This window comes from Brugia malayi (genome assembly GCF_000002995.4).
Source record: "Brugia malayi strain FR3 genome assembly, contig: Bm_v4_Chr2_contig_001, whole genome shotgun sequence".
In the NCBI taxonomy this organism is placed as follows: Eukaryota; Metazoa; Nematoda; class Chromadorea; order Rhabditida; family Onchocercidae; genus Brugia; species Brugia malayi.
The window spans coordinates 12148707-12167500 of NW_025062476.1; the positions used below are offsets into that span (position 1 = coordinate 12148707).

General features: G+C 28.0%; 2 protein-coding genes across 2 annotated transcripts in view; both read left to right on the top strand.

Annotated features, from left to right (window-relative positions):
• Positions 1–3052: 3052 nt before the first annotated feature.
• Positions 3053–14738, top strand: Bma-pld-1 (Phospholipase d protein 1, putative; the record flags this gene model as incomplete). The annotated part of the gene is made up of 25 exons (XM_043079330.1): positions 3053–3152; positions 3495–3642; positions 4210–4338; positions 5289–5391; positions 5468–5600; positions 5894–6018; positions 6369–6434; positions 6810–6977; positions 7083–7222; positions 7496–7645; positions 7756–7912; positions 8089–8208; positions 8455–8667; positions 9132–9363; positions 9876–10051; positions 10464–10633; positions 10865–11004; positions 11664–11782; positions 11940–12113; positions 12391–12527; positions 12669–12900; positions 13239–13352; positions 13737–13841; positions 14166–14303; positions 14514–14738. 25 exons carry the CDS (start codon positions 3053–3055, stop codon positions 14736–14738), a joined length of 3714 nt encoding a protein of 1237 aa, XP_042935264.1.
• Positions 14739–16023: 1285 nt separating this feature from the next.
• Positions 16024–18794, top strand: part of Bm11047 (uncharacterized protein) — a gene marked incomplete at both ends in the record, with an annotated part of 2825 nt that continues 54 nt past the window's right edge. Inside the window, 6 exons of the mRNA XM_001893162.1 lie at positions 16024–16051; positions 16489–17060; positions 17366–17596; positions 17911–18042; positions 18249–18320; positions 18645–18794. The exon at positions 18645–18794 is cut by the window's right edge and continues 54 nt beyond it. Of these exons, the coding sequence (XP_001893197.1) occupies positions 16024–16051; positions 16489–17060; positions 17366–17596; positions 17911–18042; positions 18249–18320; positions 18645–18794 (1185 nt within the window). The remainder of the gene's footprint in view (positions 16052–16488; positions 17061–17365; positions 17597–17910; positions 18043–18248; positions 18321–18644) is intronic.

An 18794-nucleotide genomic window follows, 5' to 3' on the forward strand; every position in this document is an offset into this window, starting at 1 on the left:
CATTCAATGCAATTCAGCAAATTACTTACTGCATAATAAGTTAATTTTTATATTTAATTTCTATCGTTTATTAATTTTTTTTTTTGCTATTTCTTTATTTCTATATTTATTTATTTATTTATATTTTGCAATTACGTTTAAGTTTTAGCCATTCATATTTGTATTTATTGCATTTATTTATTTATTTATTTATTTATCTATTTATTCATGTAGCATTCTATTTGTTTATTTACATTTCAAATCAGTCTGCAACGAAATAATTTACACAAAATTGTATTTAAAAATTGTACGGAATTTTTTTTTTCCATTTTCTCCCTAATTTTTACTTAAATTAGCATTTTCGCAGTAATTACTAATTAGAATACATGTATATTTCTTAAACATGTGCAATTTACAAGACAGTTATGATAGTATTGAAAGTAATAAATTAAAAATTGAATATTTATCAGATTGTAATTTTTGTTGTTTGTATTGTATAAGTCAAAAAAAAAAACAAACAAACAAACAAGACAAAACAAAAAAAAAAAAACAAAAAAGGTTGATAAAAATGTAATACTTATTAATACTAACAATAAACAACCTTAATAATCTAACATTCATATTAAATTATTAATGTGAATTTGACAATTATCAGCTGTTTGTTCTTTGATATATTTACACGATTATTTTGTAAATATTAGAATTGAATTTTCATCTCTTCACAATTGATTACATTGGAATTGGAAATGAATATTACAATTGAATTTTCACAAATTTAATTTCCATTAATTATATTTAAAAACAACCTGGAAGATCAAAAAAAAAAAAAAAAAAATGAAAGGAAGCAATTAAAAAAATCAAAAAAAGAAGGAAAAATCTTTATTTTTTATATAAATTTAAAAAAACAGAAATCTTTTCATTTTCAAATTTTTAACAAACTTTTCTGATTCATTTTTTCTTTTATATTAAAATTGTTTGATAATATCAAACTGTTAAATATCACCTGATATGTTTTCTTGTGGACATTTCTCTCTCTCTCCCCTTCTTTCTCTCTCTCTCTCTCTCTCTCTCTCTCTTCTCTGTTTACATATATTGATTTGTAGTTTGAGTTAAAAAAGAAAAAAAAAAGCAAAAATAGCTTATTATTTTGATATTTTATCTAAGAATTCTTCTCATTCCTATGTTTTTTTTTTCCTTCCCCAAAAACTGTACCAAATTTTTATGTTATCATCACAGCTGTGTTTTAGTTTTTTTTTTTTTTTTTTTTTTTTTAATTTAATTCAAAATATTGGGAATATTTTAGTCATAAAAGAACGATAGTATGGTATTATTATTATTAAACAAATATTACTTGCATGCATGCATGCATGCATATATATATTTGTATACATTTCATTTCAATTTAATTTTTAAAACTTTTAATATTCTGAATGTTATTTTTCACATACATATATATATAAATTGTAGATTGTAGAATTTTAAATGATTATTTGATACATTTTGATAATAATTATATATTTTTGTGTTAATAATTTATAATTTACCCAAACTTTTCACTTTGAATAATTATTTTTCTTTCATTTACGCAATAATTTCTAATTTCTGGTTGGAATTTTTTTTTTTTTTTTTTTTATTGAAATTAATATTTACTGTTTTTATATGAAATTGAAATGAAAATTTCAGTGTTTTAAATCTATTTGTGCAATATTACATTTAATTATTTATTTTCAACAACAAAAGAAAAAAAAAAAACCATTTTATTCTTTGATCTTTATTCTTGGACTTTATGGAAAAGTATGAAATGAAAATTGAAAAAAAAATTATGCAAATAGCCAAAAGAAAATTACTGAATTCTTGTTTGTAATTGAAATTTCAATTTGTTATTGAAATTTGAAGCTAAAATTAGGTTTAAAATTTAAAGGAAAAAGAAAAGTAAAATTAAATATGTAATGTGATTGAATCATTTTGCGAATTTTTTTCTATTTTCATTTTTATTGCAAGAAAAGAGTAATGTTTTTTGCATAGCACTTGCATATGTTATTCAATGTGTTATATATTTGAGTGAGATGAAGGAGAGAGAGAGAGAGAGAGAGAGGAAGAGAAAGAGAGAGAGAGAAGTTGATTATAGTTGTTTAGAAGATATAGGGAGAGAGAGAGAGAATAGTGAAATTTTGTGAAATAAAGCTATGCTTTAAAAAAAAAAAAAGCTAAAACGAATGTGTGTAGTAGATTGAAGTTTTAATAAAAATTCGAAGAGAGAGAGAGAGAGGGGGAGAAAGAAAGAGAGAGAGAGAGAGAGAGAGAGAAAATGATTTGAGTGATTGTGAGCATCTTATCTTTACCCAGAAAAAAAAAATGGTTTAAAAAGAAAAATCATTGATTGAATTGTATCAGTTAAATTTATACTTTTAGTATTTTGCTTAATTAAATTAATTTGTTTTAGATTTTTTTTTTTCTTGGAAAAGTAAATTGTTTCACATTAAATTTTGTTTTTATTTATTCTTTATCTATGTACTAATTTCTATTCTATTCCATTCATTTTAATTTCAGATTAAGCTAATTTTCAATGTGAAAAAGAAAAATGAGCGCTAATAAAAAAGATAGAAGAGAGGAGAGAAAGAGAGAAAGAGTGAGAGAGAGAGAGAGAGATTTAATCTTTTATAAATTAACTTAAGCAATAGCTTAACTTCCGTCAGTTAAGATTATATAATGCTTAAAAGTTAGTAGACGAATTAATAACTGAAAAATAAATTAAATTAATTGCCATAAATTGACGAAGTGAATTATTTGTAAATAAGCAATTAATCTACTAAGATTAAATTTCCTTTTTTTTTTTTGCTTTTATTACTTTTTTTTTAAATTATTGTTATTATTCTCATAAATCGCAGTATTAAAATAAAGAAATGATTTGCAATTTTTTTTTTTTTTTAAAAAAAATTTTTTACTATAGATTAATTGATGATTTTTTTTTTTTTTTTGTTTCAGATAATTAGCGCATAATCTTTACAAGTAATATCGAATGTTTCATCTAGCTTAAAAGATTTAATTTTGTATTCAAGTTATCTTATTTTGAATGGCTGATGGAAGTGATCATGAAGATTTCGATGGTTTTGCTTGTGATTGTATCGTATCTCAACTCTATGAAGCATTACCTGGTTCACCAAGTTATAAAAGTATGTTTATTATTCATAAAAATTCAAAAAATGATTCATAGGAGATGATTCATTATTTATTTATTCATTGGTTACATGAATTCATTAATATTCTTCTTTTTTAAATGAATAGCTATTCCGAAATTTGTCTATTACTAGAGAATTTACGATTTTAATCTCATTTTTTTTTTCTTTTTTATCTCTTTCCTTTCTTTTTTTCTTCCTGTAAAATCATTGAATTATAAAATATAAAGTTTTTAATATATTATCTCGCTGAATAATAATTTAACGATCACTTTGGCTTTGCTTTTATCCAAAACATTTTTTGTAGATTTTGAAATATTAGTTTTAATATTGTTTCAGTTGGTATTGTACCCTATCTATCAACATATGATACTCAAGATCAAGCACGACATCGTGGTTATTGGATTCCCGGTGTTCCGGTAAAAGCTCGAATAACTGATGTAAAACGAGATGAAAAATTTGGATTGCATCTTATAAATGCTTATTTGTAAGATTTCAAATTTAATAATCATACTGTGTTAGTAAATAAACAGTTCATTTAACTGCATTTTCACTACATTTCAAAAAAAAAAAAAAAAAGAAAAACTTTTTCATTATTTTAATTAATTATCTATTCAGTAACTTTTTTTTTTTTTCATTCTTATTTTGCAAAAGCTTTACTATTAAAAAAATATAAAAAGTTGACTTCGCCAATATGACAGATAGAAATTTGTACTAGAAGGATTATATTTAAATAAATAAATACTTCAAAATGAATAATTAGTTGCTGAATTTGTAAGTTTCAACAAAATGTACAAAATAAAAGAGAAAAAATAGTATAAGATAGTTGTTAATTTTTTTTTTTTTTTTTTTTTTTTTTTTTGATATTTAAGGAATTATTAATATTTGTAATAAAATCCTCCTTAGTTACTTATTTATGAATAGCAAAGACTGTATTAAATTATATGTTTTTATGTGAACTCAGTAGTGATGATGGATTTTTTAATGTGTCCAAATGTATTTGGACTACATAAAGTGATAAAAGATTGTTTTTTTTTTTTTTCTTTTTCATTAGATATGTAATTGAACTGGAACATGGACCATTTCGATGGACAGTGGTTAAGCAGAATAAAGATTTTGCTGTGCTTGCTGCTCGACTACTCACGCATCGAGCTGCAGAACGAATACGAGCTCCGGTTAGGAGGTAATTTTTTTCTTCTCTTTCTCTCTCTCTCCCTCTCTTTTGTTAGGTAATTATTGATAAGACTTTATATTCCATAGATAATGGTTCATTATAATAGTGATATTCGTTTTATATTCCGTAGATAATAGTTGATAGTATTTCGTTATATTAGTGATCCTGTCTTCATCTGATAATTTACTATACTTAATTGCTGAATTCTAGAATAAGATTGAAATAATAAGCGTTTACAACGATGGCCCGAAATATCTGTACCATTTACGTTCATATATAGTTTTAGTCCTATTTTAAAATATTGTTACTTCTTTTGATGGATAGCAAAAGTTGAATCGAGTGTGAAATAATTTAGTCAAAAATCAAGATAACACTGGAGATAGTGGAACAATTTTTGATTTATAAAACAGCTTTTAATTATGATGATAGCATGGATCTTAATTTAAACGGCACGCATAAAAATATTTTTATTCAGGTTACGATATGGAAAAGAACTGTAATTACTCCGAATATTATTATTTTCGTGCTTTTTTCGTCGTAAATAGATTTTATTTAATCCAACTTTTAACTGCATTACGCATGTCTTTCTTCCTAGATGTCAAATATCATCTTTTTGTAATGTGATTATTGCATTCCATATGTCTTACTTTAGAAAAAAAAAAATCCATTTTTCAACAATTTTCAAAAATTGTTTTCTGTGATTTCTTTAGCAAATATTTTCTTGTAATGAAAATTTCATCTTCAATGAAAGTATATTAAATTATTATTAGAAAAATCTAAGTATATTAAAGTATGTAAGTATATTAAAATTATTAGAAAATCTAAATTCCTCATAAGCGGTCACGGAAAACAAAGCAGTGCATGTTTGCTTATTTGTATGTGGTGAAGTATGCACTGATATTTGTCTTTATTTTATTCAAAATATAGTTGCATCACAAATTTTAATAATTGTATTGCAGAGCACAGGAAGTCTTAGATGATGCGCTTGAATCGATTGGTGTTGATATAATACCGGATCACCGGAATGATTGTCCGTATCGTAAGACATCAGATCATCAAAAGGTTATATATTTGAAATGTAATAAATTTACATTTTAATATTTTTTTATAACATATTTTATCATGAATTCATTTTCAGATTCATAATTTGAATAGGTCTGATGATCGTGATAATATACATCAAAGTGGTACTACGAAAAACGAAATCAATACTGAGCAGCAGTCGGTTCCCACCGATTTCACCCGAACTGCTTCAGTTCGTATACCAAATGGTTAATTTTTAACATTACTGTTAGCCTTTTACTTGATTAGTCTTATTATTCAAAATTGGATTTAGTTAGAAATTAAATCAAATTCCGAGTAATAAGATTAATAAATCCAATGTTGAGTAAAATTAACAAAGTCTGTAATATTAAGACGCTAGCAGCTTCTAATTGTTAAGCAGATGATAGTTAATTCGTTTGTCATTTCTGGAGAGCATATATTGGTTGAACTGCTAGATACGGTTTCATCCGGTTGATCACTGATATTTTTTTTTTTTTTTAATAATTTTGAGTTTTTTCAGTATCACCACTAACAAGGGAAAACATTTTGAAACAAAGAAATGTACGATTGAGCGAAATAAAGAGGCATCAGCTGCCATCACTTGGTTTTGTTCCGGATGCGGTTATTGATCCAAATGAACGTCGGGTATTTACTATTGTTTATTTATTTGTCTTATTTAGTTCTTTTATCTGAAATATTTATCACTCAGTTTAGTAAAATGTAAACTGGACAATCAGTAATATCAGAATGTTTTGGTTGAGCGCAATTCAGATCAGACATAACATAAGATACAGCTGACAATTGCATTGTTTTTTTTTTTCCTGCGATTCACTATTTTACTGTTTGCTGCTTAACTTTTTGCGTCAATCTTTTTAGGTCAAAGTAAGTTTATGCCATTTTTAATGAGAAAATTATTTGTTAATATGTTGGAAGAATTTTTTCATGAAAGTTTATTATCATTCAAGCGCTTATGAAGTAAAATTTACATTTTTTAGCAGAGATTGGAGAAATGGCTTCAAGCAGTATTGCATATACCTGTGAATAGAAATCATCACGAAACAGTTAGTTTATTTTGAGAAATACATAATTTGCTAAATAAAGTCTGTGCTGTGATTGTGTGATCACCAAGACTATCTGATATTCCAGTTCATTACTTTGTGGATCTATCTTTTACTTTTAGATAGCGCTTTAATCTTATTCCAATATAATTTTTTATTGCTTGAAATTAAAAAAAAAAATAAACATGTTCAGCATACCTCAAAACTTCCTGGTCACTTTTTCTCTGTGAAAGTTTTAAAGGAGTAAAACTTAATACTAAACTTTTTTAACATTGATATATTACGATAACCGAATACGTTAGTGTACTTCGGCTTACAGTTTTTATGCTTATTAGCTATATCATCATTTTTTCTTTATTTTACTAAACTTTTTGACAGGCAGAATTTTTGGAAGTATCGCGTTTTTCATTTATAACTGAATTGGGTGGTAAATATTGCGAAGGTTTCGTAAAAAAACGCCCTGGTGGTGGAAGAGTTTTTATCGGTTGGAAGCAATGCTGTGTTCGTTATTGCTTAAGATGGTCGAAACGGTGGCTTATTTTAAAAGTGAATTTGTGTTTACCTCCATTTCTTCTCTATCTCAAATTAAGAGAAATGAGATGAAAAGAATTTATTTATATTTTTTTTTGCAAACAGTATAAGTTATTTCAGGATTCATCAGTTTGTTATATGAATCCAAGAACTGAACAGATACGTTTCGTACTTTTATTTGATCGTGATTTCGATGTTTCTGCTGGAATTAACGAAACAGTTGGAATGCCAGATGGTTTGGTTATCAGTAATCAACAACAGTAAGTTCACTATCTCATACGTGCTGTAGTTTTTTTTTTTTTAAAGTACAGATTATGAATTTGTTAACAGGATGAAGTGGTAAAATGGATACCTGCGGTAATTAGTTGATGGTTGTAATTGTCTCTTTTTGTAGAAATTGAATAAAACATTGTTTGTAATAAGCGGCATTGATAGTCTCAATGATAGTTGATAAAATAAATAGTAGTACTGCATTCATGGTGTAGTCCTCTTGCTGTTTCTCGTATTTAATTTAGTTTCAAAATTTGATTTAGTATATTAGCATTGAAATGTCGAACACCACTGGATGCCATACAATGGAAGGCAGCAATACTGGAATCAATGAATAGCGTTGGAAGGATTTGGCTAGAAAATCATCCGTACGGATCAACATTTCCGGTGCGACGTGCACAAAGTGTTCAATGGTTTGTCGAACCTTTTTTTATTTCTTCATTCAATGAAATAAAATTTATCATTAATGATCCATTTAATTATTAAAGAAATTTCTTAAATATTATTTATTTTTTTTTCATAGGTTTGTTGATGGACGATCATTTATGGAACATGCAGCTAATATGATGGAATTAGCACGTGAGGAAATTTTCATTGCAGGCTGGTGGTTATCACCAGAAATTTTTATGAAAAGACCGCCAGTGGAGGGAAATCGATGGAGACTTGATGAAATTTTAAAGGTTACTTTATGCAGTTTTGTTGTATCAGCGATAAATGATAACGGAAAATAGAAAGTTACTCCTTCTGTTTAAAGTTTCAGAACAATAATATGATGTTGTGAAATCATTAAATAGTTTAAATCTGATAAATTTGTAGCATGTTAGCTATTACATTTATACTATTGTTGTAAGTTTAGAGAAAAGCAGAACAAGGAGTCAGAATATTTGTTCTCCTATACAAAGAAATGGAAATGGCCCTTGGCATTAACAGTATATACACTAAACGAACTCTACAAACGCTTCATAAAAATATTAAGGCATATGATGAATTTTTTATCTAAGAGGATTTCATTTAGTATTTAATAGTTTGCAGGTTATTTATTACATGCTTGCTTTTTGACATCTTTGCATGCATTTTTTTCAGTCTACCTGTAGCTTTTATTTAATGTACTACAAAAAAAAAAAAAAAAAAATGAAAGGAAAGGAAAGAATGATGATTAGATATTCTTGAACTTATAATGACACATTTAAAAGCAACTAATTTATATTACTTTGATATTTAGGTACTTCGTCATCCTGATCATTATCTTTCATCGGGTACATTTTTCTGGGCTCATCACGAAAAGTTAATCGTTATTGATCAGCTTATAGCATTTGTTGGCGGTGTTGATTTGTGCTTTGGTCGTTGGGATGATTGTCGTCATAAATTGGCTGATTGTGGTTCGGTAAAAATTTCCGAACAGCAAAATATCTGTTTAGGTGGTGATTTTTCCATGGTTTGTTTTAGTCTATCTTAACAAGTTTCTTTTTTTTTTTGTATTAATAATTCAGAAAAATACAGCTTGTAGCTCCAGAGTTCCAGAACGCTTATTTCACTATTTCAAATGAGATATTAAAATGGTTTTAGAAAAGATTGTGACTTAAGGTAATTGTGAATAATTTCCTAGTTAAGATATTCGAGCTTAACGTCCAATCATTTTGGAACTAAAAATCGCTATAGAAGATCGAACGAATTACTGTTGTGTTTAGCAGTATGAAATTTTTGAGATCTTAAGTGCTGTCGATATCCTATACATTGAATCTTTGGTTTTAATATCATTCAGGTAGATGTGCAATTTGTAAATATGTACTTTTGAGGTATGATTAAAGTGAACGAGAATACAAAATGTGTTAAATTTGTCAATTTAGCTTTAAAATAAATTTTCAGAAAAAAGAAAGAAATGAAGTCTTTTCATTTCAGGTGAAAAGTGTTAGACAGATTGTGACAGCAGCTGGAATACTGTCACCTATCGGATTAGAGGAAAATGAAGAGGTGACAAAGAAAAGTGTCGGGTACGATGAAATTGACAGGTCGAATGATTTGATTGATGAAGAAACTGAAAAAATCAAAAAAACCAAAACAAAGAATGTACAGAGATGTTCAACAAATTTTGCTAGACGGAAGCAGCACAAGAAAAGTCAACATAATGAAGGTAAATTTGGTTATTTTGCCCTAAAAGAAAACGATTGAAGCAATGAATATTTTTCTTTATTCATTTATGCATCTTTCATTTATTTTTATTTATTTGTTTTGTTTACTGTATGTGTAACATTTAGTTGTATTTTTGCAATGTATACAGTATTTAATAGACTTGAAAGATTTTTACTGCGCATGTATTTATCTTTATTTTTCTTAATTTGCTCATTTTTAAATAACTTTATTGATTTTTACTTAGTTTTTCAAAAATTTTCGCGTTTCAGCATGAGTTGTTGAATTAATTTCGTAACTTATTTGGCTTAATGTGGATAATTTTTAATTTTGTATCAATGATTAAAATCAAGTAGATTTAATTCATGCTTAATTTTTTTGTTAGTATCACAGGTAATTACAGATTAAGAGATGAATAGAAAAAAAAAAGAAAAGGAAAGAGTATGCATTGCTGCAAGTGTTGATAAAATAAATGGCCTGAAGAAACGACAGAGCAATTTATTCTTCAATATTTAGGTGATCATGAAGCACCGCGGAAGTTAACTGAACATAATCATGTCCTTCTGTCAGTGGTTAAGCATACGCAAACTGTGATAAGAAGGTCCAAATCAACAGCTGAGACACCACCCATTGAAATGCTAAATATGAATGCTGAAAGGATGGATATTCATGATGCGATGGATAAATATAAGGTATTTTCTTGAGAATGCTATGATTTTATATACAGAAAAATTGACGTTGCACGTAGGTTACATTTTGATACGTCTCATACCTTTGCACCTCTTCTTATTATCACCTGCAAGCTTGCAGTTGAATGTATCACATAAATCTTGGCAAAAAGAAATAATTAGTATTTTAATTGTTCATATATTTCAATGTGTTTTATGTATTATTCAAGGATAAACACTTTTTTAATGTCATACACAAGTTTTGCTTGGAAGATGGAAATATAAGTGAAATTTTATATAAGTTTCAGTTGAGAGTAGGCATTAGTTGTTGAACTTCACTTATATATATATATATATATATATATATATATATATATGGTTTGATCAGTATAATACATATATATGTAATAAAAGATAAAGTTTTTCTTTTTTTAAGGCTTATGTACATAGTGGAAAAGCAGAAGAGGCAAAACACAATGCTGAGAAGAAATCAACACCGCCACCACAACGTAAGATATTGTCGAAAGTAGCACATAGCTTAAAACCATCATCGGCTAAGAAGAACTGGCAAAAAGTTAAGCAGGAAACAACTCGATATGATTTCAGGTAACTTTTAAGATATTTTTAAATTATTTGTAATTGTGATTTAATTGATTAATTTGTGAAAATGTGTATAGATTAGTGCAACATATTGAGTTTATTTGAATAACATTATGACGACATTTATTTGAACTTTTTTTTTTTTTTTTTTGCAAAAAACTTGAAATTTACTTAAAGTTTCTATCTGATTATAAATTAATCAACTGAAAATTATGAACAAAATGATAACATTTACAGATATATGGAATTACGTGATCAAAACGAAAAAATTCGTGCAATGGAGGAACGTATGACAGGTGCTGGAAAATTATGGGTTGGGAAAGACTACGCAAATTTCATTCATAAGGATTTTGTTGAACTCGATATGCCATTTCATGGTGTGTTGATATTTTATTATTTAAGATAATTATTTCTCAAATCAGTTAATGTTTTTTCATATAAATGTTTGCGAAAGTACGGCGGAGTTAATTGTAACCTTCTCAGCTTTAACTTTATATTTTTGATAATGTTCAATCATGCATAGAAGTAAATCATAGATGAATGTTATAGTGGTGATTCTTAGATACCAGTCTTTAGATCTATTAATTGTTGTTGCTTGTTATGACGAGGTTTTAAAATTAAAACTTCAGGATATTCTTCTATTAGGTTCGAAAAAAAATGGCAAGAAAGGTTTGAAAATAGATGAAATTAATCGTTTGAAATTATAACATGATTTTAAAAAAGTTGAACTTAGTTGATTTAGTTTTATGTTTAGGATCAAGTTGTAAGTAACTTGGAAATTCACATATTACTAAGTTCTTGATAATCGACATACTACTAAATCATTTGGCTAAAATCAAAGGAAGTCAAATTACTAATTAGGCAAGCAATTAATTAATCTATAGGCACATGAAACTGATATTTCCGATTTATTTGACAAATAATTTCTGAATTATTGCATAACAAAAATTAGTACTATATATTTGTCTTTGATTTTGAAAGATTTGAAGATATAAATATTATACGGATTGTCCTGGTTGTATCATTAATTTTTTAGATTTTATCGATAGAAATGTGACTCCACGGATGCCTTGGCATGATATTCATGCTTGCACATATGGTAGTGCTGCACGTGATATTGCTCGACACTTTATTCAAAGATGGAATGCAACTAAGGTATTATTATTTCTTGCTTCTAAGAATTAATCCTAATCTTAATAAAGAAAAAGTCGTAATTTTTTTTTTTTTGTGAGATCAGAATTACTTAGAAATCTTAGATTTTTAAAATTTTCAACACTTGTTTGTTTGAGATATTTCATTTATTATTTTACAGACGGAAAAATCCAAAGAATTGAAGGAATATCCCTTTTTGCTACCTAAATGTTATGATACCATTAAAGTACCACGGGTTCTAGAAACATATAGTAGCTTAGCTGATGTGCAAATTTTACGTTCAGTTTCTAAATGGTCATCACTTACCAACTGTACAGAAGATAGCATTCAACAGGTATCATTTATTAATGTTTTTTTTCTTCCTTTTTTTTGGAACAAAGATTGCGAATAAGGACTATTTAGTTTATGCTGATAACAGTGCAAACTATATTGCAAGAAAATGGTGGAATGCAAATTAAGCTTGAAATTTTAAAATTAATTCTGTAATGTAGTAAAAGGTGAGAAAAATGTTGTCTGGATTTTAATCAGTGCGTGAGCTTAGAATTTAATGAATGTGTGAGTTTAATATTGAGTGAGGGTGACAAATCTCTGCAATCAACTGCTTCTTACAGGCATACCTCTCTCTTATTGCAAATGCACAGCATTATATTTATATTGAAAATCAATTTTTTATTTCCATTATTGATAGCGATGATGTGAGAAATGAAATTTGCAAAGTACTTTGCGAACGAATCAAACGGGCCTATCGGTTTGTAATAGAAATTTCCCTGGATATTTTCATTTTTTTTTTCCAGTCTTAGAGTTAAATTCGATTTCAAATCAGATGACTTTCAGTTTCTTAAATTTTTTTAGTTAGGTTGCAGTTTTGATTGAAGAGCATTTGTTTCAGTGAAAGAGCAAAATTTCGGGTATACATAATGCTGCCACTGCTTCCCGGCTTTGAAGGTGATATTGGTGCACCAGGTGGTTCAGCATTACAAGCTGTTTTACACTGGACTTATAAATCACTTTCCCGAGGACCTGATTCGTTGATCGAAAGTCTTAAAAGATTTGTGCCCGATCCGATGGAATATATTCATATTGGTTCTTTACGCACTTATGAAATTCTTTCTGGAAAATTGGTTAGGATGAGATTTTCATGATAGGAAGAAGTTTCATCTTATTTATCAGATAATCAGTTGATGTCTCACATATTTAAAAAAAGGAAACATACTTTTAAACAATTTTTTAAATAAACATACTAAAAAAGACATATTTTCATGGCATTGTATATAAATAATGTAGTTGGGATCAGTAGAAAAAAGGGACAAAAGCTGAAATAATTATTCCACATTTTCATTTGCTATTTGGTGATTTAAAAAAATTTTTTTAATAGGAATTTATGTAAGAGTCTTAAAATGAGTGAAATAAATTTGTTGAATTCTGTCAATTATCAGGTCATATACAAATTTCTTTCCAGCTAACCGAACTAATTTACATCCACTGTAAATTAATGATTGTGGATGATCGATATGTGATTATTGGATCAGCAAACATAAATGATCGTTCACAAGTTGGTAATAGAGATTCGGAAGTAAGGATCACATATGATTCTCTTATTGCTTTTTCAAATTCCAGAATACTATTGTGATAAGGAAATGCAATTTTAAGTTGAAATATATTTTTATTGGCTTTTGTAGTTTCAAACGTTGTAAGGCAGCGGTAAAACCGAAAGACTAATCATATATAAATATATTCATTATATGATATTAGTATTACATTTTAGTTTTCTACTACAAAATTCATTGAGCAACCATACAGTTTTGAAATTTAAGTTATTAAAATGAGCTGTCAATTAATGTCAAAATAATTGAGTCATATGAATATTGTTTATATAAATGAATTTAATAGTATGTAATTATTATGAATTTGTCACTTATTGATTTTATTAATAGCATCTTTTTTTTTTTTCAAACAGGTTTGTATCCTTGTCAAAGACTACGAAAATGTTTCATCTCGAATGGACGGGAAACCGTATGATGCGGGTAAATTTGCGTTCAGTTTACGTAAGACATTGATGATGGTTAGTTATTAACAAACTTTTTAACTTTTTTTATGTTGTAAAATATGGCTAATTTTAAAAAGTACAACTAACCTATTCAGTTTACTCTAATGATAATTGAATGAATGTTTGGTTTTCTATAGTTATAAACATTTCAGTAGCTATATTAGTTCTTATGTCTTTATAATATTTAGGTGGTTAGAAAGTCCATATAGATAACTGTTTGCTGTGTTTTAGTTGGTGTTTTTTTTTGTGGTAAATATGAAAGATATTCCTTATTGTTCAGCTCTATTTCATAATATTTTTGAAAAGAATTAATATGAAAAGTATTATATAATTTGATAGGAGCATCTTGGTTTACTGCCGGAACAAAAAAGAAAACCACCGAAAAGAAAAATTGATGTGGATGATCCTGTTACTGATTCGTTTTTTGTTGGTACATGGGGAGCTATTGCAAAAAAGAATACAGAAATATTTGAAAAAGTATTAATTTTCCATTCTGAGAATTGAATTTTATTAGATTAAATTTAAACACGTTTTGCCACTTTCATTGGATTTTAGATTTACCAAAATTTAAAGTTGTAAAATGCGTTAGAGTATTTCAGTCATTCAGTTTTGGAATAGTTTTTTATTTGTTACATTTTTTTTTTTTTTTTTTCATTTAAGAAATGGTTATTTTAAAATTTTTTATAGGTCTTCAATGTTATTCCAACAGATAAGCTGAAAGATTTCGTAGAAGTACAAATGCACGTTGCGAAAATACCATTAAGTGAAACTGTTCCACAGGTAGCAGAAGAATATCTTCGTGATTTGATTGGTAATCTTGTGGAATTTCCATTAAATTTTCTTGCTAATGCTAATCTTGCTCCAGGCTTTACATCTAAAGAAGGTATTGTACCGTCATCGGTTTTTACATAATTGATGCAGTTTTTAGTTTTGAAGTTATTGCTGATCAATGTATTTTTTTTTTCTGAAACAAGGATAAACTTGGGTTACATGTTTTGCTGCGATAAGCTAGGCTTCCTTCTCACTTTCATATTTTATTCATGGCTTTTTTGTATATTTTCATTTTACTGCAAAATCTCGATGCTTTTTTTTTTTTGATTCCTAGTGTTTTCTGCACTATTTGTCTTCCTTTTTAAATTTGGAGTAGAATGGACTCATCAGTGCTTTACACCATGTATTTCATACACTTCATACACTTACAACTTCCTTGAATTTTCGTTTTAACGAATTTCTAAATTTCTAATTTCTCTTTAAATGCCAGAATATTATTGTTTAGGTTTTTGTTTTCCTCTTTATTCTTTTGCTATGACTGTGATTTTCTCTTTCATAAATTTTTTAATTATGCATTCTTCATTTTTTGTCTTTCTCAAATTTTTTTCAGAAATTTTTGTGAATTGAGCTTCAGATTTCCAATTTCTTTATCATTTGAGGTGTATGATTATCAAGTTTACTTCATGGAACCTTTTTATATCGTCATATATGTATATGCTTTTTTTGTTCTAAATTAGCTAGTATCCATTCTCTCAATTGTATATAATTTCTATTTTTAGTAATTCACTCTAGGTTTCAATTGTAAACAGTTTAGCTTTTATTTAAGCAAGTTCAAAACTTGACCAGATTGTATTTTTGTCCCAGTATTTATTATTTTTTTGTCATGGTATACGTCTTCTCATTATTAATTGTATTGATTTTATGCATAAAAACTAAGCATAAAAATTACTTATGTTAAGATTTTTTTGACAAAACATTCTTGGTGAAAGTATCCAGACTGAGTTATCTCATCGATACTTCCATTATTATAATGTTGGGCATATTATGATCTGTATGAGCTGTTCAAACTAAATTTAGGAAAACATTTGATCAGAGTCAAAAAACTGATCCATGTAATTATTTTTTACGGCCATTTGATAGAAGTAGCTGGAATTTGAATTTATCTAATAAGCAAATGTCGCATCCGGCAATAGCATTTCTTTCATTAATTATTTAAATTTGCTTCCTGACAATAAGCATAGACTTTCTTCCCGATTATTTCTTCGATTTATCTGACTGCATGGAGCTGTGAAAATTTTTTTTCATTTATCAAATTCTCATTTATCGAAGTTATGTGACACCAAATTGAGGAACTAATTGATATCGCTTATAAAAACGAGAGCTGTTGTGTAATTTGAAGGTCACTATCTTATGTAAAACGGTCGAAATGGGTTCAACTCCTGGTGGACTGGAAGGTTAGTAATTGCTCCATGTTCTTAACATATCCAAACTATATAAATCCAAATAGGTCATTTTAATGTTTAGAGTTTCTGATACAGTTTGTTAGTTTTAGTTTTATATTATTAATAGCTTTTATTGTGTCAGCATGTTGAGGAGGTAGAAATCTTATTAAATACATCTTATATTTGAAACTTTATATAGATCCAATTAGTACTTCCGTTTGTGATCCATTTGGAATTAGCTATATGATTTATGTAAGCTTCCAAGTGTTACTTCGTTTAAAACTCTGAATTCTAAATCTGAGTAAGTCAGTGAAAGAAGAATCAATAATGAGTATTAAAAACATTTTTTTGGGTGAATTTTAAATTTTGGATGAAAGATTTTCAAATGTTACACTAAAGGAAATGTCAATTATTTCATGTAGAACAACAGCAGGTGCAAATTATTTCAGGTAATTTCCCGCCACCACCGGCAGAATTACCATCATTTTACATGCAGCAAAAGCAAACAACATTTTTTCCACCTATGCCACCACAATTACATCCTCCACTGGAATCACTTCCAACAACCCTTCCTGGTACGGTGGCAAATTCAGAATCACCATCAACCACATTTCCAATTCTTCCACCATCCAGCTTTCCTCCTCCGCCTTCTGAGTTTACACTGCCATCGATGCAACTCGTAGCACCATCAACACCTCCATCTCTCTCCGTTCCGTCTTCCTGTGCAGTTCCGGTGACGGAACAAGCTTCGGTGACAGTTCCGTCGGAAAGTCATGACGCTACTATTGCTGCTACTACTATCACCGCTGCAGATATACCAGTAACTTTGCATCAAACAGTATCTTCAACACCAATACCGCCGCCAGCAACTGCTCAAATGATCATTCCAATGAATGTACAAGAAACGGAGCAAACGATATCAGAAATAAATGATGAATCGAAAAAGATGGGTGTCTTTAATTGGTTTCAACAAGCTGTGCAACAATCACAATTCTTATCTAAAATGGCTAACAAAGCTAAGGTTTGTTGATAGTGTTAAAAATGAAAACTAAAATGAAATGAAACAAAAAAATAGAGAAATTAAACAAGAGCACAAAAGGTATTCTATTGAAGACCTTATTGATAAAATCTGTAAAATTCATCACTTAGAGCTATGCAAGGCTATGAATAATTTATTTTATCCAAAATAATTAGAAGTAGCACATATTATTCTCTCCGTTTGCACTGAATTTTTCTTTTTACATGATCCTATTACTACTACTACTACTCTTGTATGGACTTATTCTTTTTTTGTTTAATAAAAATGATAAAATTTTAAGATTTCAGGTAGGAATGGATTCGGTATTAACAGTACTGGATCCTGGAATGCGAGATTTCCTGAATGGTAGTGATGTGCTGCATGCTGTTATATTATGCTACGCTAATAAACAGATTATTGATGCTGTTAAACATGGCCTACTTCAAACATTTAGTGAAATAATATTTGACGAAATAAACGCAGAAGTCGAACTTCCTACTACTAATATTCAGATTATTGGATATGAATCGGCTTGGAAGGTTAACTTATGTTGAGATATTTTTTATCAAAAGAAATCTGTAGGTGGTTAAGTAAGAAACATATGCTGCAGTTGCATTTTTTCAAATTTCGTGCTAAGTTAATTATTGTTATTACAATTATTTAGAAGAGATCACTTTTTTTCTATTAAAAAATAGTGAGCTTCTAAAGCACCTTATGCAAGTATATTTACAACTGTTAAGTTTATATTCTTTTCATTTTTAATTTATTTACTTATTTTCATTTGCATACTCATTATTTTATATTTACCAAAATTACCACTTATTCCCCAGAGTCATAAATTTACATTTTTTAGAAAGTAAAGGAGCGCTTGGCTACCCTTCGAAATAGTAATACTGTTAGTCCGGAGACAACTTTATTCATTGTACAGCCATTTTTGTATCAAGTTGATGATTGTTGGTTTGATACTGCTTTAATACTAGCTCAGGTATATTATTGTTTTTTTTTTTTTTTTTTTTTAATTTTCACTTAAGTAAAAATTCTGTTCAACTTATGAATTTTCCTATTTTCCTATCTCAGAGTATTTCATGAAGTTTTGTTAATTGGTGAAGAATTATCCATGTCCGATTTTTATCAGTTCCTTATTTTGTTAAGCCTTTAAAACAAACTTTTATACAATAAATTTTATTTCAGAAAGGAGATGTTGAAGTTAGTGTATTTATGCAAGCAACACAGGTTGATGCTGACGTGATTGCAACACTTCAGGTAATTGTTGGAATCTTTTTCATTGTTACATGCATTAATTCATTTTCATCTTTTTATTAACTTCTAATTCACGTATTATATGTGAAACTAGCTACGTTGTTTCATTTCATATTTTAGATGTTATAAAATATAATCTAATGTAATACTCGCAATATCAGATAAGTCATAGCATTTCTTGCATTTATAGTCATTCAGCTTTTTTTTTTACTAAGTTTATTGTCACTTTTGAAGAAAAAAAAGATAATGAAACAAAAAAAGAAATGAGTTAGCATTTGTTTGAATAATTTTGAAAAGCTTTGAAAAATTAGTTTTTTCTTTTTGCAGAAACATACACCAAAAGAATACCCAAGTGATGCATTTGCCACTACAGTTGGTTATGCATATGCGGAAATGTATGGTGGTGATCCGGATGACTGGCAAAGAACTTCTCTTTCATTTTCTTCTACTGAACTCTATCGAGCAGCATCTATTGCA